The sequence below is a fragment of the Anolis carolinensis genome, chromosome 6 (assembly GCF_035594765.1).
Source record: "Anolis carolinensis isolate JA03-04 chromosome 6, rAnoCar3.1.pri, whole genome shotgun sequence".
Classification (NCBI taxonomy): domain Eukaryota; kingdom Metazoa; phylum Chordata; class Lepidosauria; order Squamata; family Dactyloidae; genus Anolis; species Anolis carolinensis.
The window spans coordinates 37,164,662-37,192,184 of record NC_085846.1 but is presented as its reverse complement, the minus strand read 5'-3'; the positions used below and the strand labels follow the sequence as shown (position 1 = coordinate 37,192,184).

At 37.5% G+C, this 27,523-nt stretch overlaps 1 protein-coding gene across 2 annotated transcripts in view; it reads right to left on the bottom strand.

Moving 5' to 3' along the window:
* myo1d (myosin ID) overlaps positions 1-27,523 on the bottom strand; it is a 199,040-nt gene that overhangs the window by 154,956 nt on the left and 16,561 nt on the right. For both annotated transcript variants that reach the window (XM_008113233.3, XM_003222416.4), the window contains exons 2-5: positions 4,225-4,433; positions 3,244-3,337; positions 2,721-2,886; positions 902-955 (exon numbers count right to left, since the gene is read on the bottom strand). In XM_008113233.3, the coding sequence (XP_008111440.2) occupies positions 902-955; positions 2,721-2,886; positions 3,244-3,337; positions 4,225-4,433 (523 nt within the window). The remainder of the gene's footprint in view (positions 1-901; positions 956-2,720; positions 2,887-3,243; positions 3,338-4,224; positions 4,434-27,523) is intronic.

Sequence of the window (27,523 nt, the reverse complement as noted above, 5' to 3'; positions counted from 1 at the left end):
AGCTTTTCCTCCCTGCTCTGGCCTCCCATGATCAAAGATGGGATTTTGAGTGGGATGATTTTCTCACTCAGTGTTAGCCTTCAAACCATGGCTTAGTTTTTGTATCACATTCCAAAACTCATAATCATGTTTGAGCCTATGAATATTTCTCTCAGGTCATAATACATAGATAGTCACCCCAGGGTCATAACAAAGTGCCCACATTTACTTGTTTCTTCCTTTAAAAAATATTTGAAACAGTGATATGCAAACATGCTCATACTCCCTACAGTTTTAAAATATTTTGAAAAGAAGTAAAAATTCTGAAGATATAGTTAGGCAACCAATGAGCTAAGTTGCAACAAAGTCCCCCTGGTTCCTCAATATGTCTTGGTAGAGATGCTTTAGCAAGGGCAGGAAACTGCAATAGGGGACACCACAAAAACACTTTCCAATTGGATCTTGTTATACATATTGTCATTTTGAAAAATACTACCCTAAAGGGCTACTTCTACTTCAGTGGAGTCCAGGACAGGCATCTAGTTACCATAATTGCTTACAGGCATTGAAACCAAGAAGCAGAGAGAAATTATTTCCATCTGTATGTTAGAACCAGCATGACCTCCCCCTTCACCAAAACCAAAACAAGTCAAAAATCCCAAACTAATGAGCTTTCTGTCTTAATGAAGCCTGCCTGGACCTGCAAGTTCCCCTCTATGGCAACCAGAAGCATGACTAGTATAAGTAAATATTACATCTTAAGCAAGCAAAGCATACTCATGGATTAGGAAATGTATGAACTCAGAATAATTAAGACATCCAAGCAGAAACATTGCAAATAATAACCAGTGTAACTCTCTTCTTTAGAGGGGATCATAAACAAGGCTCCTTGATTCATAATATTGAATGAAGAACAACTCACCTGGTAGAAGGAATGAAAACTTCGCTCTCCTGGCTGCTGCACAATTACCCGTGACTGGCGAAAAAAGGAAAAGAAGATGAAAAACTTTACAAAATGTGTTTCTCTCAATAGAAATAATATCAGTAATGTCTAAGAAAGATGTTGGTGGGCTCAGGGTAGAACTCCAGAGCAGAGAGGGGGAGAACATTTTGTTCTTTAAATGATCTGGGCCTCTTCTACACTGCCATATAATCCAGATTATCAAAACAGATAATCCACATTATCCGCTTTGAACTGGATTATATGAATCTACATTGCCATATAATCTAGTTCAAAGCAGATAATCTGGATTTTATATGGCAGCGTAGAAGGGGCCTTAGACTTCACTAAAGTTACCCAGAGAAAATGGTAAGGAATAGTGGAAGTTTTAGCCCCAAAGATCTGGAAGGCCAGGGGTTCCTAAGCCTTGCTTTGCATTAATTCAAATATTTTGAATTAATGCAAAATTAATACCTAAAAATCTTGCTTATTTGTAACAACTGGCAGGGATTTCTATCAGTCACTATATTGCTCTGCACAACTTTACATGGCGATGTATGTGCCTTCCAAGTCTCCTGTCAATTTATGGCAATCAGATTAATTTCATAGGGTTTTCATAGGCAGGGAATACTCAGAGGTAATTTGGACAATTCCTTCCTCTGAAATACAGCCTACAGCATCATGATTTGTTGGTGGTCTTCCATCCAAATACTAAACAGAACTGACCCTGCTTAGCTTCAATGTGAGTTGAGATCTGGTGAATTTGGGGTATTTAAGGCCCTTTTTGCAAACAAATATTAGGCCCAATTACAAGATACCATCTTAAATGCTATCTAGACTAAAGCAGTGCAGAGGCCTATTCACCCACATTTCAGTATAGTGTTCAGCACTATAATTTCTCAAACTACTTGGTAGAAGAAACCTAAGCTGCAATAACACTTTGTAATTACAGTTAAGATCAGCAGGTGCACACAGCCACATAAAGCTTTGAGGTAAAGTGAGACAGAATGCTTGCTCCCAAATTACCGGGCATTTTAGAGCAACAATAAGACTAACAAAAGTGGGCAAGGTACTGCCAAGTTAGAAGTAGATTATTAGCATTTAGGTAACCCAAGAGTTCAAAATTCTTTGTAACTATGTAGATTCTTTTCCAAACCAAGTAGTTATGGCAGGTTCACCAAATGAAAAATTTAAGAGCTTTTTTGCAAGTCTTACATCGTTTGAGTGATGGGAAACCAAATTCAGAAAAATAATATGTCAGTTTTTATACCTATATGGTGAACCATTCTGTGTCACCGTGACTCATTAACTGATAGTTATGAATACTCCACCACAGACTCTGGCAGAGCAGGAAGAAAAATATGCATTTTGTAAAGAAACTTCACAGATGCTTTAAAATAAACTAATAAACAAACACCAGATGCTGTCACAGAGATATACAAAAAACTCAGTCAATTCTTATGGTCATGCAGAGAAAAACAAACCCATCATCTCTTCCATTTAAGTGAACATCACCCCACTGAAAATGTAACAAACTTATCTTACAGACTGCCACATAATATTTTATTTTAAAACCATGGCATCTGCTGTGAGTTTATTTAGTGGAGAGCTCACACGCTAAAGCTAATTCTTTGTGGGGTGGGTGGCAGGGGGGAGGGAGGGTGTCTTTTGGGAAGAAGGCATGTTCTTATCCCACCCAGAAGTTCTCTTCAGTTTTGTAACACAACTCCATATGTATGCTATATAGTTCACTTCTCATTATTTGTAAAACAAAAGAATTTATATGGCAACACTTTCTTACCTTTTCTAGCAAATAATTATTGATGTGCCCACCTATTGGGTCTCCTTTGAAATCAAAGTTGATATCCATATATTTTCCAAATCGACTGGAGTTGTCATTGCGGTTAGTTTTGGCATTCCCAAAGGCCTCTAGAACACAGTTGGATTTCAGCAGCATGTTCTTCACTCTTTAAAGAGCAGACAAGCATAAAAACCAAAAGAACAGGAAACCGGGTCTAGACATTATGTATTGCTAAGCTTGCATAACAAAATGTTTTATAAGCAAATAGCAGAATTACCACAGGATTAAGCAGGCTGTGCTCATATGAGGTGCACCATGCAGGACTAAAAATCCTGGCTCCAAATCTAAAATTAGCTTTCAATTGAATTGTGTTCAGAAACTATGCCACAAAGGACTAACTGTGCCCCATCTAGCTGTAGCAACCTGTTGCTGAAGTTTCCAGTATGGACAGCCCATAAACCATGCAACATTACAAACTTTGTTCATGTTTATTTCTCTTCCTCCAAATCCATGGATGCCTCACCTTTCAACCTCAGCTCTTTGGCTTGGATTAGTAATGGCAGCTATGTATTGCATGATGTATTTACTTGCTTCTGTTTTGCCTGCTCCACTCTCACCTGCATGGACAGAAAGCAGAAAGGCAGCACAAGGAAAACATAAACCAACATGCTGCTAAAGCTATAAACAGGATGCACAAATCAGCCCCAGTCTGACAATTGCCTGCCCCTGTTGTAGACGGTGCTGGGTTAATTGACTGTAAATTTTTGCAGAGCTAAAATGGACTGAAAAAGGAACTTTCTAATTGAAGTATGTACATTCAATCAGGTATTTCATAGGTTGTGTTTTGTTCTGTAAAAAAGACCTGTTAAATCCATTTGTCTAGAGCAGTGGTTCTCAACCTGGAGTGCCCAGATGTTTTTGGCCTTCAACTCCCAAAAATCCTAACAGCTGGTAAACTGGCTGGGATTTCTGGAGTTGTAGGCCAAAAACATCTGGGGACCCCAGGTTGTGAACCACTGGTCTAGAGCATAAAAATGAAATGTGTGAACCAAAACATCTCTCACACAATCCTACCTCTTTAAGAACTGTTATAGCCTCAGTTCCTTTGACAGGAAGCAGTTTCCTATTGGCTAGGTTGTTGTATCTTTGAAAGAGGAATATTAAATTGAGAATAGGGTACTTGGTAGGATCAGCTATCTTCTTCTCCTTTTAAGTGATCCTGAGAATGATGCTTCATCAAGACATAACATCATTCAAATTGGGAACAACATTAAAGCTGCTTAAAGCTTTTGCTGTTAAAAGCTGTACAGTTTGATACACACTCTAAAAACAATTATTTAATTTCTTCAAGTATTTGCACCGAGATCAATAAGACGGAAAAAAAGTTAGTTTTATACTTCAGCCCATCACTAGAAGCCCGACAGTAGCTGCTTTCTTTTCTTCAGGTTTCAAATAATCTTTTAGAATATTCTTTGGGTGAAAACAGACAATGTTCTCAACATACCTGATATTACAATGCATGTATCTTTTGACCGTCTCTTCATGGCTTTGTATGCAGCATCTGCAATAGCGAAGAGATGAGGGGGCCTCTCATACAGCTCCCGCCCCTTGTACTGCTCAATCATTTCACGCCCATAGATATTCAAGTTCTTATAAGGGTTTACAGAAACAACGACTTCCCCAATAAAAGTGTAGATTCGTCCCTTTTCAAACCTATGTGAATCAAGACAAAAAGGGGAGATTAAAAGGTGCATGACTGCTTCCATATATCAACTCAAGTCAGTATTTCACTGAAAACTGTAGGTATACAATGTTCAATCTTTCCCCCAATACTGAGATCTAAAGTAAGTCACGGAAAACACACACACAATTATGTTACAATATTAAAGTACAATAAAAAATACACATATTGAAATACCAGCCAAATTAAAAGCAACTTATGCATAGGAGAGGTACATTTCCATTAAAATCCCTTTGTCAGCAGTCAGTCAGTTACAAAATGGCTACTTGATAATAAGTTCTTTGCCTTCCTGAACTTTGGGTAAACAAAACTTTGGAATTAGGCCTCCTGAAAAACAGTATTTATCTTAATGAAAAAGGTTCCTGCCTCCAGGACAAATTTTAAAGCATCAAAGCATGGTATGTGTCATAAATTTTGGTGACAACCTACTTATCTGAATCACTAGTCTAAATTCCTCTATCATCTTTTATTGCCCTGGAAAATCTTCCGGAAGTACATTTAGCCAGTGATAATGCTTCTGGAGACAACAAAGTAGTCAACAACCCAAATAGATAATATTTTTTTTCCACATCAAGGCATTAAGTATCCACAGGGAAACTTCTATTTTTGACGGCATTACAGGTGAACAGCAATGTGAAAAAGGCATTAGCAATCTTCTGAAAGCTTACATATAACTAACAAAAAAGCTATGCAATGGAATCATCACACACACACACACACAAACAATGTTAGAGAATAGATCTTGACTTGTACTGAAGCCTTTGGAGGTGATAGTTTCCTGGTGTTAATATATTTTGAGAACCTCCCATATAATCTTTATGTGTGGTTCACCTTTATGAATCCCTGTTATGGAGGGTTCCTCCAGGCTATCCATTTCAGGGATTCCTATGTAGCACCGGAGAACTGTTCTTCCTCTTTTTGGAAGTAGGTGCAAAATTAATTTCCCAGCTCAAGAGAAGGTGGGGGGTCACCAAAATAAGGTCAGTGCGCCAGATGCGACCCTCTAAAGTCATTTCCACAGCCCCACACTAAACTTTAAACTTGGGGTGACACTAAGTCTTAAACAACTTCAAGGCACACAACAACAACAATTCTATCTTGACTATCTCTTCTAGCTCTAAGAACACCTGAGCTCCCCCTGTAAACAAACAAAAAAACGCACATATTAAGACTGCATGGAGATTATGATGAACCATTAAATGAAGACTCTTTAAGGTTATACACCTTTCATCTCTTTTCAAGGCTCAGAAGCAATTGATCTCTTTGTTTGCACAAGATAACCTAAAATCATTTCCTCCATCCCCACTCCAGCCTTCCCCTCTCCAGCTTCTTTATACCAACTTTCCTTTTCAACCTATTAATAGCTTAACTTTGGCAACCTATTAATAGCTCTTCACCACTAGGTGGGACCAGTATACTTTCCAATAGCTCTGCAGGGCTTGATGATAGACTAAGCACAGATATGGCTCTAAGACACCATGCCATGCCATGCCCATAACCGCAGAGCAGGGTATGACCAATCGTTTCCCATTGCTCCATTTGAAAAAGCAATATCCAACCAATTGTGCAGAAATGATCATAGGTCACTCCTTGTTCAGCTCAGCTGCTGCAGCACATTGCTTCTACATCTGTTTTGAATGCGATTTCCTGCTTCTTGGCAGGGAGTTGGACTGGATAGCCCATGAGGTCTCTTCCAATTCTATGATTTTATGAGTCTATAATTCTACATAGGTGTCTGTGTTTATAAAACAGCCCAATACTAACATTCAGCTGAGGTTTCTAGAACACTTACCAGTTTTTACAAGCTATTACATACATGCTATGGCATCACCCGGGGGCCCTGATGGCAGTGTGTTAAAGTGCTGAGCTGCTGAACTTGTGGACCAAAAGGTCCCAGGTTCAAATCCCGGGAGCTGAATGAGCGCCCGCTGTTAGCCCCAGCTCCTGCCAACCTAGCAGTTCGAAAACATGCAAATGTGAGTAGATCAATAGGTATCGCTCCGGCGGGAAGGTAACAGCGCTCCATGCAGTCATGCTGGCCACATGACCTTGGAGATGTATATGGACAACGCCGGCTCTTCGGCTTGGAAATGGAGATGAGCACAACTGGACTTAACGTCAGGGGAAACCTTTACCTTTACCTATGGCATGATCCAGGATGTGTGTGTGTGTGTGTGTATATATATATATATATAGAGAGAGAGAGAGAGAGAGAGAGAGAGGGAGCGAATACTCTACAGCAGTGGTCCTCAACCCTTGGGTCCCCAGGTGTTTTGGCTTACAACACCCAGAAATCCCAGCCAGTTTACCAGCTATTAGGATTTCTGGGAGTTGAAGGCCAAAACATCTGGGGACCCACAGGCTGAGAACCACTGCTCTATCGTCTTTTATCAAATTACACTAACAGCACAAGCTGGTTCATGGCTTCATATTTTATATTATTATTATTTATATTATTATTATTGTGATTGTTATCAACAATGAACTTCTGATCTGCTCTGTTCTTTCACTGAAACACAACTGATTTGAGGGAAAAAGAGGACGAGGTCAACAAGCTGTAATGTCATATAATCATTACTATTCGTATTATGATTTACAATAATTTATTGATTCTAAGATGCCAACAGTTGTAGTTGTAACACAGGTACTCCTTTCAGTACCATACACACACCAGCAATTCTAAGATGCATCTCATTTTTAGAGACATTTATATAGGGAAAAAGTTCATTTTAGAATTGTAGAAATACAGTATTATTATATATCCTATTTACTCGAATCTAATGCTTATCTTTTTTGGATAAATGAGCTCGTCCAAATGAGGGTGCACAGTAGATTTGCGTCATACAGTATTCTTACTCCCGAGCCAAAGCCAAAGGGGAGGCTACTTCAAGAGCACATGGAGCTCCTATTCAAGGACTTCATCTCTGATTTGATGGCTATGGCTCAATGCTATACCGTCCTGGGATTGGCCATTTGGTGAGGCATCAGGATTCTTTGGCAGAGAAGGCTCAAGACCTTGCAAACTACAGCCCCCATTGTTGGAAATTACAACCTTCTTCAAGCCTTCTCTAGTAATGTTTGTCTATGATCCTGTTGCTTACTGTTTCCTGTATGTATGTTCTGGTACGCAGCTTCCTTTACTCTATGGTTCCTGAGAAGTTATAATAGGGGCTGCAGACCACATGCTCACTATAGCAAACTAGACAGACTATATGACTTCAGACTACTTCAGACCACATTTGCTTGCTGTTTTGTTGTAAGAGAGATGTCCTGAATTATCTCAAACATATTTTAAAATGGACTGATAAGTTTTGTACCTGTGTATGCTGAACACATGAAGGTTGTGAATAAACCAAATATGTTATCTTTATCAAAGTCTACTTCATTTTGTCTCTTGAGTGGATGATATAAAACAAGTTGATTTTTGGGAGAGTATATATATTTTGGGGCACTGGAAAACACTTCTATAACTCTGTTTTTATGCACTGGCAAATCTCTATGTTCCTAACAGATCAGAGATAACACGTTATTCCATCAAACAACTGAAACCATTGCCTAGCATAATTATATCTGGTTGTATACCAAAACAGAAGATTCTACTCTAAAGAGTTTTGGCTCTTCTCTGAAAGGTCATGCATATAGCATTGAACCAGAGCAATTAAAGTGGATTCATTCTACATAAAAGATACATCCCAAGGTTTTCCTTTCTGTTGCTGGAAGCTTTGATGTTCTAAAACTTTTGCTTTTAAAGAAGGAATTATAAGCAGGCAGCAAGTATGTATAATGAACACCTTCTTTGGCCAAATAACAAAGAGTGAACTTTGTGATTTCAGGGTTTTGAAAATGGAGGTCTGCATTAGACTCAAGGAAATACAGGTATTTCCTTTCCCTCTTTACCCAGTCTGGGACTCTTAGTAGCTTACAAAAGTTAAAATAGAAAGCATCCAAAAAATTCACACTATACAAAAGTGAAAAATAAAATATAACAATGTGGAATATCTACTATCAAAAGTTCTCCTACTGTAATGATCAATTTGCCCTCAAACATGGAATTGAGGCTTCCATGAAAGTTTACTCTCCCAGAAGTATTTCAATGCACCTTCCTTATCTAATACCTTGATCTCATTTTCACTTTTACTTAGGAAGTATGCTTAAATTGATGAAATGTTAATGGTTTTAAAAGTGAAAACCAAAGAGCCTTTTCAAGACAGTTCTCAGGGCTGCCAATTTCACAAAGTAGGAAATGCCATTCAGTGTGCAATTGGCACTCCTCCTTTCCTGTATGGGATGAAGCAGTGAAAGCAGGGCAGGGCAGGAATAAGCCATTTTTCATACAAAACTCTTAAACAGGGCGAGTTTACCTTTACAGGAACACTGAAAGGAGAGCATAATATACATTTAATTCTAGGGTTGCTAGGAGGTCAGGATTTTACTGGCTTGACTGGAAGTTCACCCATCTGGCCTAATGCCAGCACACATGTACACATACAACTGTAAACCTGTTTTAAATGAAAAGCTGAATGGGGGTAAACTTTGCAAATATAGACCGTACAACGGGATAGTATCCGATTGGGGGGAGAAATCCTCATGGCAATGTTATTTGAAAGCATACTTTGTCATTCTCATAATTTAGACTAGAGTGGAACATATTTAGAAATAATAATAAAAACTTCCAAACTGAATAAACTAGACTCTTCTGTTCTCAAAGTATCTGCTGGAGGAAAAAACCTGGTGTATTTGCAAGATAGTTACCAAAGAGTGTGATTCCAAAATATGGGGTTTGAAATACGTTGTTTTCTATATACACTGCAATTTCAACATATTGCAGTGCAACAAACCTCAGATGGAAGCAAATGAAAGCCAAACCACTAAAGGCAGGAGTGTGTGGATACTTTTTTTCAGTCTGCGTCAATGGGCACTGTGAACTATTCCTCCTCCACATTTGAAGGCTGTTGAGTACAAACCACCCTCAGATGCCTGTTTTATCTTTTAGATACTTTGAAGGAGGAGGAAAGGAGACACTGAATGACCAATTGGCTTCTTAGAGGGGTCTCCTTCTTTGGAGTATTTAAAACAGAGGCTGGATGACCATCTGTTGGGAGTTCTTTAACTGTATATCCTGCAAAGCAGAGAGTTGGACTAGTTGGCTCTTGTGATCTCTTCCAATTTTATAATTCAATGATTTCTGATAAAATAAGAACTAAGGATGCAAATACAACATTATGTTTCAACGCACACTTGTTTGGGACTCATTTTTTCTTAAAGTTACTGTTAAATTCAGTCCAAACAGAAGTGTTACATACAACCCTTGGCAAGGAGATTCCAAACAGGAGATAAAAGGTTTCAAGGAAACTGAAAATATGTGAGTCAGCTTTGGAGAATGAGAAATAGAAGGAGCATTGTGCAATACAAGACATGCAGCTCCACCTGCAATCTTTAGCTGCTTTCAGGAAAAAATATAACGTATTGATCTATACTGTTTATGTATTTCTTTAAAACAAAAACTGTTAAAAGCATGGTAAGCCATAAATAAGATAAAAATACATTTACTGAACACTGTATAGTTTTGTGAGGCTAGTGATCTTTCCACATGCTTTTGGAAGAATAAACAGTGAACAACCTTATATCACCTCTTAAGGAATGTCAAACGTTGCGCCAACCCTAATTGAAGCTATGGCTGTACACTATCATCGAAACCTACCATCTTATGAGTCAATATTTCACAAGTTTAACCAGTTAGCAATACATACTTGAAAACTGCCACACAAGTTCAGTCATTGTCCTGGGCAGCAATCCAACATGTACTTCCCTTGTATTATGTCCCACTGAACTCAGGACTGAATAGGTAGTTAGTGTTCATTTTCAGAGATCTCTCTTAGCATTTGCTTTCCCTGAGTATGAATTCTCCTGCCCATCTATAACATGAGAGGAACTCCTCTAAAAGTTTCTGTTGACACTTGTACATTGACTGCTCCTTTTTTGTTCCAATACCGTAGGATCATAATGTCTGAAGCACATTAAAAGTGCAGGGATCAAAAGGTTTGCAAGATGCTCAATAAATCTCAGGTCATAAAAATATAAAAAAATACAAGTCATTTATGGGAGGCATATCAACAGGATTCAAAGTATAAAAATGAGCTTTGATCCCTCTGTTGTTTTCCTTGTGGGTGATTACCTTGAGTATGATCCTTTGGACAGTTTCCATGTGCTGCACAACAACCTCCTGACATAATATACCTCACCTGGGGCACAATTCAAAACAAATTATTTCTGCATGAGTTCCAGTGAAACAAACCAACCCTAAGCAACAAATAATGTTCAGACACTGTTTTATCTATGGGCAGAATGGTGGTTGGAAAGGATTCATAAAAGACCGTTTATGAACTGAGTAAGAAACCTGTGGTAAGACACAACTGCATATTAGCTTCTATACCACTACTTATCACTTTCATAGTCAGAGCAGAGGATCTTCACCATGTATTTGCCGAGAGAGCCAGCAAAGTGTAGTAGTTTTAGGGCTGGGCTAGGAATACAGGAACGCAGAATTCAAATCCCCACTCTCATGGAAACCCACTGGCACTCTCTCATCTTCAGAGGAAGGCCATGGCAAGCCTCCTCTGAACCCATCTTGCCAAGAATATCCCAAGACAGATTTGACTAAGAGTCACCGTAAGTCAGAATTGACTTGGAGGCACACATTAATAATCACGATTTGCTGGGGGAGCAAAAGCATTATACATCCCTCACTTTTTGTGTGGAGATTCATTGTACAGGGGGGAAATTATTTTTCACAAACTCCAACTTTCCTCCTTCACTTAAAAATGGTTCCTGTTATGTGCCTTTAAGCTGACTCTGATTCATGGTTATGCTATCATAGTGCTTTCTTGACAAGATTTATGGTATTTAAAAGAAGTGTGTCATATTCTCGGAGGCTGGATATTTGTGACTTACTCAGCATGATCCAGTAGGTTTCCATGGCTGAGCAGAGATAAGAACCCTGGTCTTCCGGAGACCTAGTCCAACTATTAAACCACTTGCATTTAAAAGACTGCAGTTGAATTTATACAAAGTAGTCTTCAGACTCCCAATTCAAAACGTCTTCTTCTCATCAGTGGGCCACAAGCTGCTGACGTGTCATCAGATGCTTCATTGTTCTCCTATAAATATTCTGTGTTTGTCAAACTCATGCTCAGTACCATTCTGCAGACATTGGAGATTTCTAAATAGAATGTTGTTTTTCATGGTGGACTTTTGAATATATCAATTTAGCTCTCAGAAACAACTAGGAAAGGCAGTAAATCTCTGACGACAGTAAAATACACAGAAACTATTGAATCAGACATGCCCCATAAGGACAAGCAAATACTAATGAACCAAAAGGTATATTATATTTTACCATCATTCATCACTGCTCATATTTCGGTGTGCTTTGGTTATTTCCACCAATATAAACTCAGATAAAAAGTGGGAAGAAGGCAAGACAGAGTAATATAAAAGCCAAATAAAAATGACAGTGAGACATCATTGCCTATTACAGGTAAGCCATCACTTGTTCGTTTTGTATGATGCTCCACTGTGGGAGAATTTTGTGTATTTACTGAACAGTACAGGGAAACATTGATTTTAATGTATTACCTTTGCTGTTGTTGTTATGTGTCATTTCACCATACAACTCCAGTAGCAAACCACAGCCCATGGAAACCTTCAACTCTAGTCCATGTAGGTACAAAACTCAGTCACTATTGCTAAACTCTGAAATTGCACTCTCTACAATAGGCTGTTTGGAGATTGAGGGGAACTACAATTTCACTGAGGACGGCACAAAATCATCCCTATGTAAACTGTACATAGATGTGAACCATATGCCCTCATTCTCCCTATGTAAATCATATTCTACCAAGTACCCAGATAAGTGTTGGAAATATGCACTAGGAAATGCATCCATTATGTTTACCTTCCCTTCATTGGGGGGGGGGGGGGTATGACACAGAAGGCGAATCCTGAATCTGCATCTGCCTGAATCCATGTACTGGGCATATCAATAATCCAGCCAGTACCCTACTGAATACTGCCTCCAAACATACTCATAAGTATATAGTCTTCAGATCCACTGCCACATGTGGACCTTGAATGGTTGAAATAATTCCTTTTCTTCCAGGAAAAAGATTTTGAAGCACATTCATGGACCTATGGTCTGACTTCACAAAAATGAACCAAGATAATACTTGAAATCAAAGAAATACACTTTAAAATTATCTGTGAGATGTCTAAAATGAATATATCTCCATATTTTAACACACACGCAAATATACTTAGAGATCTGGAAAGAACCCACTTGTTTAAAAATTATTTTGGTAACTAGTTCGTGTTTCTCTCTGGCGGTGCAGTGGGTTAAACAGCTGAGCTGCTGAACTTGCTGACCGGAAGGTCGGCAGTTCGAATCTGGGAAGTGGGGTGAGCTCCCACTATTAGCCCCAGCTCCAGCCAATCTAGCAGTTTGAAAACATTCAAATGTGAGTAGATCAATAGGTACCACTTTGGCAGGAAAGTAACGGCCACATGACCTCTGTAGACGACAGTCAGTGGCTCTTTGGCTTAGAAATTGAGATGAGCACCACCTCCCAGAGTCAGACACTAGACTTAATGTCATGGGAAAACCTTTACCTTTTAATGGGTTGCAATGGAGTTTCTTTTTTGCCTGCAATGATCGTGGGTGCAATTCACTGCTTTTCAGTAGAAAGGGAACAGGTTGTGTCTTGGTACTCATTACAGAGTATGTCTATTTAATGTGAGAAGTGAGAAGGGGGGAAAGGACAAATCACATGGCTGGCTGCTGCTGCAACAAGAAAAGTATATTTTTTGCATTTTCCTCAGAATTTCCAGGGTGCAGTATCTATTTGGGCTGCTTGGGAAATTCCAATATTTTCCAATGGCACAGTAATAGTAACATATTTAGGAGTGGGGGCCTTTAAAATGCTCAGCAGAGAGATCCTGGGTCTCACTAAACTACAAGCCCTAGAATTCTGCTAGAGGCAGCCATAGGATTTCAGGTGGGATGCATACTCTTTGCCTATCTTTAAGGTATAGTGTGATGTCCCTAAAAAGCCACTAGGTGACATTCAGACCCTTTTACTCTTGCCAAACTTTGCGAGCTCCCAACATTGAGCTAAGAAGCAGTGGTATAGATAACTTACAGTGTTGACAGATCTCTAACCCATAGTTTAGGAGAAGTTTAAACATCAATTAGTCGACAAGAACTATATTCAAACTATGCTTAGCTATGAGTAAATGGATAAAGCTTGCAAAATGTTGCAATAGTGCCTTAATTGAGTGATTACATGGTCCAAAGTATGCCATATAACTCTCTGAGATGGACAGGGATTCAGCAAATTGGTAACTGTCCCTAAGTAAACATTCAAATTTATTTCTTTGAGGGTGAAACCATATCAAAAATAACAAGGCAAACCATCACATTTCAAACTTTTTTATTGGTTTGTACCACGTATGGTTCTGGTTGTGCATTACAACAGGATATATCTTAGTTATAGTTATAATTTTCCCAATCATTTCTTCATTTTATTCAAACATACATGAGAATGAAAAATGTAATGCAAATCCATATTTGATTTGCTGGCAATTATTTCCATTCCAGGAAGAGAATCCTCATGTAGGAAGGGTATGTTACCAAAGATAATTTCCATGTTTGGGTCTACAAAATCCTGGGGCATTTCCAGACTGCACAATTATAGCACTAGGAGTCCACTGCAATTGCTAAAGCAACATTGCATGGAACATTGAGATTTGTAGTTTGAGGAAGAACAAGACGTCTTTGCCTAGACTTCTAAACATTCCTCCCTAAATTGAGAATTGTGAGATTCCACAGTAATGGACCATGTCAGTTTAAATGGAATCATACTCCTATAATACAGGCAGTCCCCAAGTTACGAACAAGATAGGTTATGTAGGTTTGTTTTTAAGTTCAATTTGTGTGTAAGGTGGAACAGTTACATTATTTAAGTGTAACACCAGCCAAATATACACCAGCCATAGACATGTACATGTTTTGAGTAGCAAAGGGAAGGATTAACTGTGGTGTTAGTTTGGCTGTCTGTGCAACTGTTCAGATTTCACCTCTCTTTCTGTCTTTGTGATAATTAGATTTTGAAAATTTTACCTTGTTGGGGAAACAAGAATTGGTAATAAAGCTTCAGTGGAGATACCTTTTCCCCATGACAACTCTTCCAGGAGCGACTTTTCCTTCTTAGGGGTAGATTTCTCTCACTTCCTGTTCTCTAACTCCTCTTTTTAACTATGAGTCATTTGTCAGTCAGGGACTACCTGTAGTATAGTGTGAACCCCTCATATTTTATCTCCACTAAGTGATTACTAGGGGCCCTTGTAAGGAGCCCTTGGTATCCCCAAATATATCAAAATTAGTGAATGCTCATCCCATTACATACAATGTGGTAATAAAATCCCACACATAAAAAAGATAACTAAGGTTTGCTTTTTGGATTTTAAAAAATATTTTCAACACATTGATGGTTTAATCAATGGAGACAGAGGGATTACTCTATTCAGCTACAAAAAAGGAACTTAACCTGTGGGCCTTACTAGAAATTGATCCCAGAAATAGAAGGGGGCTAAATGTAATAGTTTAGTGTGAAGGAACTGCAATCTGTTCATGCTCAGAGATACCACACATACAAAGGTTGAGATCTGAACAAGCCATAGAAGACGAAAATAGAAAACAAAACACTGTGTGCCAAAACAAAACCGATGTAATTCCAAGTGGGAGAAAAATGCAGAGGTATGACACATTTCCTGGCAAGCTGTAACAACTTACTACTTCTTGTCAACAAATAATCAGCGATGTGGCCTTTTCTTTAGATACAACATAAAAAGAGGGAAACAGGGCCAAACAGTAGTCAAAAACAGGTACAACATCTTTTGAGCAACTTTTATTAGTATTCTGTGAGCTCTTGCATTTCATAAAATCATTCAGATTCAAAATATCATTAATTCACAGATACACACAGAGAAAGAGGAGTGAGAAAATCAAGATGTTATCCAAGAGAACTTTCCAATTTTGACATAAGTATGTGTGTTTATAACAAACTCAAAAGCAAGCTAGCAAGGAAGATATGAATAAAAATTCAGGCATGATGACAGGTATATTGCTACCCCAGGCGCTTCATTTGTTGCTCACTGATGCCTCGCCTATGCCTGGAGGCATGTTCACACATAAAAACTTAAATAAGGAAAGCGATCTGGATTCCACAATCCAAGTTTTCAACTACTACTTGGCTGCATGTTCTTTAAAAAAAAACTCCCAATAGACAAAAGGCACACAGTCCTCATCTACCCTTACCAGGAGAGATGGACTAGTTCTCAAAGTGAGATACTTTGCTGCAAATTGAAACCAAACAATTATTTTGTTATGTATCTTTACTTATGGCGGCCATTACACCTATCATAGGGCTTTCATGGCAAGATTTGTTCAGAGGGGGTTTGCATTTGCTTTCTTCTTAGGCTGAGGTTCACCCAGTGGTTTCCATGGCTGATTACTGGGCTTTCATTGACTTTGTCTTCAGTCAAATGGCCAAAAAGTGGTGAGACTTATACACCCATCAATCATCTCTTAAGACCAACTTAAGCAAACACTACAAACAAGATGCAGTCCCATGTCTCTGACACCATTCTTCTCCTGTATGATTTTTAACACCTGTGCCAAAGGAAGAAGTCAGTGAGATTCAAAAGCTACCATAACATGTTTTGTACTGCTGGGTGGTCTAATAAAAGTATCACTGTAATGTGTAAAGTGGGTTGCTGGTATCCACTGGAGCTTGGTTCCAGGATTTGTGGATGCTCAAGTTCCGTTATATATGATGACATAGTAAAATGGTGCACCTTGTATACAAATCAAGGTTTGCTTTTAAAATTCTTAAAAAAATATTTTCAAGCAAAAGATGATAGAACTGGTGGATAAAGAATCCATGGGTATGGAGGGCTGACTATATTTTGGATTTTGATGTATCATGAGAAAAGCAACTTAGGACACTAATAATAATAATAATAATAATAATAATAATAATAATAATAATAATAACTTTATTTTTATCCTGCCTCCATCTTCCCGAAGGGACTCGAGGCAGCTCACAGGGGGACAAGCCCAACAGCGCAAGTTAAAACACATGAAATATTACAAGTTTTTCCGTTCTTCCATCAGGACTTGAGTAAAGGTAGCCTCTATGTTCTGGATTCAACAGTCTGCCAGTCTTCACAAGTAATAACTAAGCCCTTCCACAAGAAAAAAACAACTCCAATAATATTTAAATGTGCCAGAAAATAGAAGAGATAGGGATGGAAGTCCAGACTACTCCTGATCACAACTTTAGAGACAGATTGCTGGCAATAAAACTTTCTCTTTTTTTAGTTTTTTATTTAAATTATTGAAAAATTTTGAATTTTACATATTCAGTACTTAAACCTTATACATTCTTTAACAAATTTGCAATACAGAGTTATGTATATCATAGCTCCTATGGTATTTTCACTCTCTAACTATATTACACACTCATATTATTTACCTTTTGTTACCCTTCACCTAGTGCTATCCCTTCACCCCAGACCAGCCAATTACAATATTTATTTCCAAAATTCCATTGTTTCTTTTACAGGTTTTTCCCCCTTTCCTTCTACGTATACAAACTCTATAAATTTTAAATTAAACTTTCTAAAACTTAAAATAAAACTTTCTAAAGAATTAAATTTCACCAAGGGTTACCAGTTGATGATTTCTGATATGATCTTTTCAGTAGGCTTTAATTAGAACATTGTTTGCAGGATCTGTACAGCATTATGTCAATGTCATTTGAAATAGTAAAATTAAGTTCCAAGCACACAGGGCAAATGTTTTCAACATAGATAAGCATTGAATACCATAACAATTTACATTTCCTGCCAACTACACAGGCCACAACAATAAGAGCAGATCACCAACCAATCAAGGCCAAGAAATTAAGAATAGATTCTGGGGTGTCAACTGTGGTAAGTTTTTTAAAAGGAGGATAGTAAACTCACTAGAGAACAGTGGTAAAATCTGCACTACAATCTGATCACAAAATATAAGCAATATGCAAAGCCTTAAAAGGCTTCTTCTCTGCCTTAAATCCCCATCCAATCAGACTTATTCATAAACATTCCAAAGACTTGAGTAGCTGCAAAACCAGACATATTTAGAGTTGGCATTTCATCCCTGCCCAGGATTGGATTTCCCTTCTCTCTCAGCAAAACTTCTTTCCTGTGCCTCAGGCAGGTGTACAATCATCCGGATCATGGAATATTTTTGTGCATTGTCTTATGATGTCCACAGTGCAAAAAGAGCATAAAACTAGAGACCATTTGGTGTAGTTTTTGAGAAATGGCAAAATCATGAAGATGTTCAGTTTTGGTAATGAGAATGCAGATCTAATTTAAGCTCCAAGCCAGAGACCAATGGAACAGATCTTAATGTACACCAGGAGATAGTAAAAGTGAACCGTTGGACTTTGCTTGAAAGCTGGGAACATGCAACAATTAAGAACATATCTCTAAGCATGTACTGGCTGAATTTCTGATTTTCTCCACTGATTAATTGAAAGATATTCCACTTAACATCTGGTATCAGTTAGCAAATTTTCTCAAAAGAGGGGGGCTCCATGGGAAACATGGGGGGGCAGGTATTAAAGCCCTGCAACTTGAATCATCCCTCACTATGAGTTATACTGAGAACCACAGTTTCCTACCCCTATCCTTCATGGTCAGGATCTCTACCAGGACTCATTTTACAAATTGCGCTAGAGAACAATAGGGATTGGGTTTTTTTCCGGTTCTAGTAAAGTATGGCATTGGCAACATTATTATATTAGTAGTAGTAGTAGTAGTAGTAGTGGTAGTGGTAGTAGTAGTAGTATATTTATATCCCGCTTTTTGTTTCCCAAAGGAGACTCAAAGCGAGTAACTCTAAAAATCAAAAAAGTTATAATGCTGCAAGGTAGATTTTAAAGTCAAAGAACAAAAAGCAGCAACTATCAGAAAGTCCCTTAGAGCCTTACAGAACTACATCCCCATTGTCCTGGAAAAATGAGGTTTTGTTTTTTCCCCATATGCCCCCCCCCCAATGCCCTCTGCGGTACAGGGGGTAATTCTGCCACATTTTGATCCTCTCCTGGCAATTTTAGGGTTAGCAGAATTCTCTTTCTGCAATATGAAACAGTCTAATAATTGACTTCTGGGTTATTTCTTCTTCTGACCTTTACAATACAGCAAAAATTTCACCCACACACCTATTCTGCCAAAAAAAATAATAATCAGATGTCTCTCCCCCCTCCCCCCCCCCAAAAGCTAGGTCATCCCCATCACAATACAAGACTCAAATCTTTTTTATAATTTGGAAATAATTTGGAAACTGACATTCTTAATATGTGCCCTCCAGTATCCTACAGTTACAATCTGAGAAGCATAATATTTTGAAAAGCAAATTCACAAGAGTTGTAGAAACAATACATTTCTGATGTTTCTGTCACTAGCTTCCTGTGTCAATTTCTATGTGGATAGTTCCACTAATCATCAGTTCCATGTTAACAATCTGGATTGTAGTTAATAGTTTCCTGTAAGTAAAACATTGCTGCCAAGAGCATACATCCATTCTGAAAGTATTTTTAAAGGAGAGAAAATAGTATCAAACAGTTATGAATTTCATTTAAATCTCAGTTAACTGCTGAACAAAAAGTTGGGCAATGCATTAAATATCATAACTATTGTAAAAACTAGAATCATGATCATTAAAATCATATCACATAGTAAGGATTGAAACAGAAATATTTGCTGGACATAGTTTGTCCCAGACAGCACATTTGCAAAGCTACAGTGGGTTATTAGGTATTTCCTCCTTCACAGTTGGCACTGGGCAATCCACAATCATAATAAAGAATGACTTGAAAAGAACAAGTTGCCTTTGTAGTTCTCTGGAGGAAACAAGCAGCCAACAGCAAGCAGTAAAAATAGCTGCAAACTTGGAGCTCTCTAGCCAACCAATTTCAGTGACCCTGGGGAATTAACCTACTAGAGTTTAAATAACAAAAAGGACAATATACAGCTGAACTTCAATGAGTATCCCAGAAATATTTGCATGCTTCTGAAAGCCACAATTGTGATCAATTCAAAAATTGTGGTCATGTGCACACAAAATGCACACATGTGCTTTCCCCTTCACCTCATTGCCTATTTAATTCTCAAAAATAAGGAAAGCCCTAGCTAAATTAATGCTGGGGTTACCTCACAACCTCTGAGGATGCCTGCCATAGATATGGGCGAAACGTCAGGAGAGAATACTTCTGGAACATGGCCACACAGCCCGAAAGACATACAACAACCCTGTGATCCCGGCCACGAAAGCCTTCGACAACACATTAAATTAATGTTTGTTAAAGATGTGAAAGTTTTGTTATTCAAACAAGTTTGCATTCCTGGAATTATTTTCTCTTTACAAAGTGGCAAGGAAAAGACTTGCCCAATCAACTTGTTCTGCAGACCAAAATTCCCTTGCTACTCATTCATCCTGCCTATCATTTAGCAAGATCTGCGTGTTTTCCTATTAAACAGATGTAAGGTTTCATGTAGTTACCAGGCTGTTCAGTGGAGCAAGTCTTATTTAGCCTGCGGTTCTCCTTGCCAGCATAAACATGAGCTGTGCATAGTTTGATGGTAAGGGCACTATTGATCCTCCATTATGGAGAAGGTGCAAGAAAAAAGCTGAAGCTAAAGTAGAAATCAAATATCTTTTATAAGACCTGGACACACATGAATGTTTACAGGTCTCCAAAGATTTGGCTGTAAAGAGCCACAGTAAATGTGGCATCAGGGAAGAAGAGACCACCTAGACAACCCCCACAATATTTTAGTTTTTTTCCCCTCCCTGGATTAAATATGTCTTTCTGCACAGAGACACTGCATTGAAACATTAAACACAATCCAGTAGAGAGAATTACAATCTATGACATTAACTGGGTGTCTGTAATTAAGTAGGGAGCTGCTCAAATGAGGGATACACAAATCTCTATGGTTTGTGTGAGAATAAGTTGCCTACAAATATTATAGATTGCTGAAAGGGCAAACAAGGAAAGGCTGGCATGGGATGGAGTGCTGTAGTGTCAAACACATTATAGGTCAAATTGTGCCACAGAGCCCACATCCAAGTTTAGACTAAGAAAATAAATGAACAGGGATACTGAACACACGCAGGAGCAAAAGAGAAGGGGAAAAAAGCTATACACTCAATGCAGTATGCTGGAGTAATCTCCAGCACCAGCATACAAGACAGAGGACATAAGTGGCATTTTTTTTTTTGGCTGTCTTGATGGAAAGAAGCACTTACTTTATGTTTGATTTCTGAAACTTTATCCTTCTAATAGCAACAGCTTCTCCCTCCCAATGCAAACGAAACCCTTGTAAAACGGTAAATGTCACAAAGTCCACTTCCAAACTGGAATGCCCTTTTTACAAACAGACTTATAAAGTTTTTAACCCAAAGCAAGATCGATTTAAGAATAACCATATGCTGCAAAGTTGTATTCCCATTTAATGGGCACTGGGGAACACCTTTTATCAAGACATAGGGACTTGTGACAAAGATATACTGCTATTTATAGTTGTTTGACATCTCCAGTGTTCTTCACTCAAGTATCTGCCCATAGTTACTCAATGCAGAAACTGTACTATAAGGGTTTATAACAACTATCAATTATAAATAATAAAACTTTCAATAGAAGCATTAGGAGGTCAAAACTTTCCAAAATCAAGAATTAGTTAGTGAGATAAGAGGAATAACAAGCACCATCATGTCCCTTTCGGAACAAGGAACAGGCACCGCCATTAAACAAACAAAATTTCTCTCTCTGACTAACACTAGCTTAACAGAGCTTAGTCACCAGAGTTTAAACTGAAAGTTATTGTTAAATACATCAGTTCTGCTAACAGATTAATGGCTTTTATAGAGGCAAAAAGCTGGATAGCTTTGATCCAGTCATCTGGGATCTTGCCATGTCATCACTGAGACCATGAGGCATAAGCTGCTGAATTGGCAGCTCCTGCCCTGTCATCCAGCAATCTAAATGAAGACAGGCAAGGAATGAGAGGAAAATAGTAATTTCTGCATGCTGGGTTTCTTAATACAGTTACCAGGCTATACAGAAATCTTTGACAAAGGAGTTCTTTGAATTTTTTTAGCAGGCATCATGGGAGAGGGGTTATCAAGAACCCATCAGGCAATAATTCTTTCTACAGAGCACAGTCTTGTTAGCCTGTACTAAGAAAATGAACAACTCACACTGAAAAAAAGGAGATCAGCAAATTCCCTTGGACATTGAGATCTACTGGAGGCATCCCAACAACATATCTGAAACCTGTCATGATACTCTTTTCATCAACCAGAGTCCACTTGCAGGGCCAGCCTTGACCTAATTCTGTTTTTTGAGCCTCATGCAACTATCTATAAAATGGGAAACAATGTTCTAACTTTCAGGGCTATTGAAAAACAAATAACAATTTTAAAACAATGGTGGAACAGGCCAGTTACTTTAATGTCCTGCTGGTAAGGTTCTTAGAGACATCTAACAGGCCATTTGTTACAGCATGCAAAGTTGGTCTAATCAAATAGCTCTCTCCTGTCATTATTTTCTTAAAGCTCCTTGAGTCTTCATTACACAACAGAAGAACTGAAGAAGCTAATGTTATATAGTATAATATTTTCAGAACAGGACATTATTTATCCCAATTGCAAAGCACAACAAATATAATATTTATTTTTTGGCAATATAGAAACTCCTTCAGAGTCCTCTTAGCTCATACCACTGAGAGATTGCAAAGACGTCATTCCCAGTAACTAGAATGTAAGAAACACATACTGTATGTCAGACACATATTAAGAGTTTTGTTCATCTTCTAATGTGATAGACGCTGTCAAATGCCTGCAATATTCTGGATTCTGAATGAATCTGGTTTCTGCACAAAATAATATTTTCAATATATAGGCAATATGTGAAAGTCAGTAGAACAATCTCCAGGGGTATTTAGATATTGAAGTTGACATTATTTACCAGATATTCCAGTGTAAAACTACAAAATTACAATTTATTAAGCTCAATTCTATAGCTAGTCAAATGCATCAAGGTAACACTTTTCCCCCAGTATAGGTTATTAGCTTATCAATGCATTAAAGCCCTATAGAAATTATCATTGTATATACATTTAATTTTTCCAATCTTATTGCCTATTCTTCTTAACCTAACACACTGCCTAATTTAACAGGAACCTGATGAAGTTAACTCTATTAAATAAAAATGTATGTCACAATCAAAGTATTAGCCTTTAAGATTATGCAAAGATTTATTATCCTTTCCTATAAATCCTCTGTAATTCTTCTGAAGCCCTATCATTGATTTGTAAGTCATTCATTCTGAAGTTTAATGAGATCTATTTATACCAGAATCTGAACATTTACCAATAGCTACACTTGGAAAATCAGAAACAATACTACATAACTCTTACCTTAAGATTAAACTTCAAACATGGACTTAGCCCACATTTTCAGCCTTGTATTTATTGAGTTTAATGCTCACAGAGAGGTCTAGGAAGATGTAGCATATGGTAGAACTTAATTCTGCCTTTATCAATCAATTCCTGCCTACAATACCAAAACCATCCCATCAGCTGTGAAACCTAAAATATACCAGCATGGATGGGGTTTTTCTAAAGCACTCTGGGTTGTAATGAAATATAAGCATATCCTGCCTACCAGTTTTCTCATAGCAATGACAATAATCCTATTAATGTTATGTGGTGGACATAAGGCTGATGGAAAACATTTGTTTGCAGAAATAACATACTTTTTAATGATTGTGATAGCTAATTTCATGTTCTGTAATACTCTGCAACTCATTTGAAACTTGTGTAGACAGCAATGGCAAGAAAACAATGGCAGGAATGAAAAAATGTCCCAAAAAGCAGCTAGTTAGTTACCATTCTCTCCTACAGTGAGGAGCCAAAGGAAATAGTTCAATTTGCACAACATTAAGATTGAGTCCTGTTGGTCTCAGTATCAGCAGACTTTGAAACCTTATTGCATTTCAGGCAACCCTGAGATTTACTGAAAGCTTACCATTGGTGCCACAATAAAGCCAATATCCCAAGAGAAAACTTGTCCTGCACAACCCACCTTCAGTGTGCAGCTGCATTTGTGGGATGAGCTCACAGTTCACACAGTGAAATGATGATGCCTAAAGGTGACACACTGTCCACATAGACTGACTGCAGATCAGAACATGCCCAAAAAGACAGAAACTCCACAGGTGTCCAATAACTGTGTAAACGGTCTCTAGAAGGAAAAAGTCTGAACACTATTGGCTTAAATAGCATCTATCTGTAACAGAAAAGAGAGTTCCGCATGCTCTTAATACCTACTTTCTAAAGCAATGGAAGACCTGTAGAATGTTTGTAATGCAAAAAGATGCAAGACAAACTCTGAGGAGCTTACTCCTCTTGTGTAGCTATTTTGTTGCAAGCCCCACAAAAAAGTGAAGGAACTTAATCCTAAACAAATGCTTAGCTTTGCAATCCAGGTATTCTGATGTATCAGGTCATGGTATCCAGGGATCTAGATTTTTTAAATTTTAATTTATACCCCTTCCTTTCTCCCAACATGAGAGAAAGTAGCAACATAAATTACGATAAGTAACACAATTTTTGTTCCTGGATATAAACGTTATTTCCTAATTGGTTCTATCATAAAAAATATGTAAAAGGCTTATTAAACTGCAAAAACTTTGTGGGACATCCTGCAGGACATTTTGTTATAGTTTTTCAATTAATATCTCATTGAATCCCAACCAATTCAAGATAGTTTATGGCAGCCACAAAAACGAAGTTTCTGGAGTATAACAACTACTTTCAAAGTACTGTAAGTACCATACAAGTAAACAGGAAATAACCAGGAACATAAGTGTTTTCAAATTTTGTTACATAGTGTTATAATCCTTTACTGGAAAGAGGGAAAGAGAAAAGGTGTCACACTATCTTGCACATTTGCGTGACAGACCCACATACTGCAACCAACGTGTCATGACACACATTTTTGAAAGCTCTGTGTTACACCATAGCATGGAATTTACTTTTTTAATAGCTTCCAGAAGCCCCTCTACCCCTGGCAAAGTCGCCACATCCACTTGGGCATTCAAGGAGTTGTACTCAAGAAAAACTAACGTTGCTGGATTCTAGTCCTTGACAACTCCTCTGAGTCAAATTCCCATCCAGCATTGTCATAACAAGTTCAAATATAAGCAAGCATAGCACACCTGACAATAACAATAACCACTATACCAAGTAAGTCTTGTTTTCACACTCTCACTTCTTCTTCTAGCACACACTGCATATCTGAGGCAAACTGATTTTAGAAAGCCTCCCTGCCCTAGTTTGCTCATACTTTTGCAAAGGAAGTAATATGTTTGGAATTACAGGGGTTACAGAGACATTCTTGTGGTGAGTTTGGCTTTTTACTGGCAATAATAATCTGAATTCCCTCTCTGCTATAGAAATCTCTTTCCTTACCAGCACAAAGCACTTTTCAGAAAATGTAACAGCTTCTGTTCCAAGAGTAAGTTTATGGCTAGTTTAAGAGAACATTAGCACCATACATAATCTTCTTTTTTAATGTTTTAGCTAGAAACCAAAAGTGGTGTTCATTTCCGAGAGATATATTTAGAAACAAACTGAAGAAAAGAATTTCATTTCAATTCATCCAGAAAACAGAGGGCACTATAGTCACCTATTCAGTTTTCTATATTCACAACATTTTGTCTCTGCAATTTTAGCATAATTTAGAGATAGGCCATAATTAAAAAATGAAATTTTTTAAAAACTATGCAAAGGCTATAGATTCAGATGTTTGAGTCTTATTCCAATCAGAGTAGACATAATCTACTCTCAAGTTTTATTTGTATTTTAATATGGCTCTCAACAATTGCAAAGAATGCAATGTCTTCCTCTGTTTTTATTAAATATTAATACAACCAAGATGACATCACTTTTGTAACTGACATCTCTCACTGTTGTTGTTGTTAAACAGCTTTACACCTTACTTCCACAGCATACTTTGCCCATTTTTTTCTGGTTGAAATATTTCTATGTGATTGGGAGAAGAAATGAAACATGTATTGCGACAGATAAAATAAATTGACAGAAACTATTCTGTGTAAATATTGCTTCTCTATGTTGCTTTCTGGCATCTTTTTAAAAGTTCACTTTGCCACCAACTCTAGTTTTCATACCTGGATTATCAAATTCTTTAACAAAATATTTTGTGTGTGTGTGTTTTTTTTCCAGTTAAGGGCTAATTCAAATCTAGTTGCAACACAGAAAAATATCATTATGGTTTTATGTTGGAATGTTTTATTAATGAAGGAAAGTACGATTTTAGTTATCATATCTTAGTAATCTTATTGATCTTTTTCTCAGTTTTTTCCATACATTTGCAATCTGGCCACATGTTTAGTAGGTTCGAATATGGCAACTATTCATTAAACATGCGTTTTTAAATATATATTTTATATAAATACCATAATTGGGATTTTAAAGGCTTTAAATGCCAGCAGTTTATGGTTTTGCTATTAGGTTCATTGAGTAGTGAGGAAATAATTTTTGTTTACTTAATGGCCTTTGTACTTGACATTTAACTTCCTGATGTAAGATAAGTGTATGACTTGGTGGATTTGTAACTATTATGTCTATATATTAGATAGGTGTTCTATACATTAACCCCAAGTTTTGCATTTAGCGCGCGCGCACACACACACACACACACACATAACCTTACATAACCTTGAAATTCTGAGAACTTGTCTTTATTATAGAACTATGGGTGGTACATCTATGATATTAATGAAGATGGTGTAATTAAATATTCTTCTTCCATTTTGCCACATGTTAGATTTGATATGTAGAAAAGTATTAGTAATTAATTTTAAATGTCTGCACGGCAATTCCCAAAATGTCAAGCCAGGGATCTCACTTCCTTTACATTACTGGGCTCAATTTTTAGCCACATATCCTTTTCATTGTTACCAATATGATTAATTGACATAGCTAGAATTACTAATACAGTGGGCCCTCATTATCTACTGAGTTGGCTCCAGGAACCCCTGTGGATAGTAAAATTTATGTATCTCAAGCCCGATTATACGCAATAAACTAGTATAGTAAAATAATTTCTGCTGTAGAAAATTACAGAATAAAGATTTGCTTTTGGGAATTTTCTTCTGAAAATTTCTATTGAAACATCGTCGGTGGACTCTGTGAAGACAGAATCCACAGAAATGTAGCACCAACTGTGATACAGGGTAGACTGCCAGTCCCATTATGTCTATAATTAGTATTTTTATGTATTCTTTAACATTTCCCTTGTTTAAATATAGTATCAGTTTCTTCAATTTTAATCATTCTTCATTGTGTATTTTAATGGAAAAACCTGAAATAACTGGATTTCGTAATTCTACTATTTTCAGAGTGGTTATTGGCCGCAGTAAGTTTAGTTTGTTCCAACTGTTTCAAGTTTGGGTTTTATTTTTGTTTTTCTTTCAAAGGGAGGTTATAGTCTAAATAAGGAATTTTTCCTGGATATGGGGGTATAGTTATTCCCAGTTATTTGATAATTTTAAAGCTGTTAAATATTTGCAAAAGTTCAGAAATATATTCTGTACATTACTGAGATACATTCTGGGAATCAGCTTTTTAAATGACAAATTTAAAGTTCTCGGAATCCCAGAAGTCACTGGGACTGATGGCTATTTAGGTTTTACACAGCTCTTTGCCCTTCCCTTGGCTTCCAAATATAGCTGGGCCAAAAGTTGCCAAAGAAAAAGAACTTTCAGCTCATGAACAATTAGCAATAGGAGCCACAACACCTGCATATTGCCACTCAATCCACCAGGGATTCCAAAGTAATATATAAGGACTACAAAAACATTCTTTT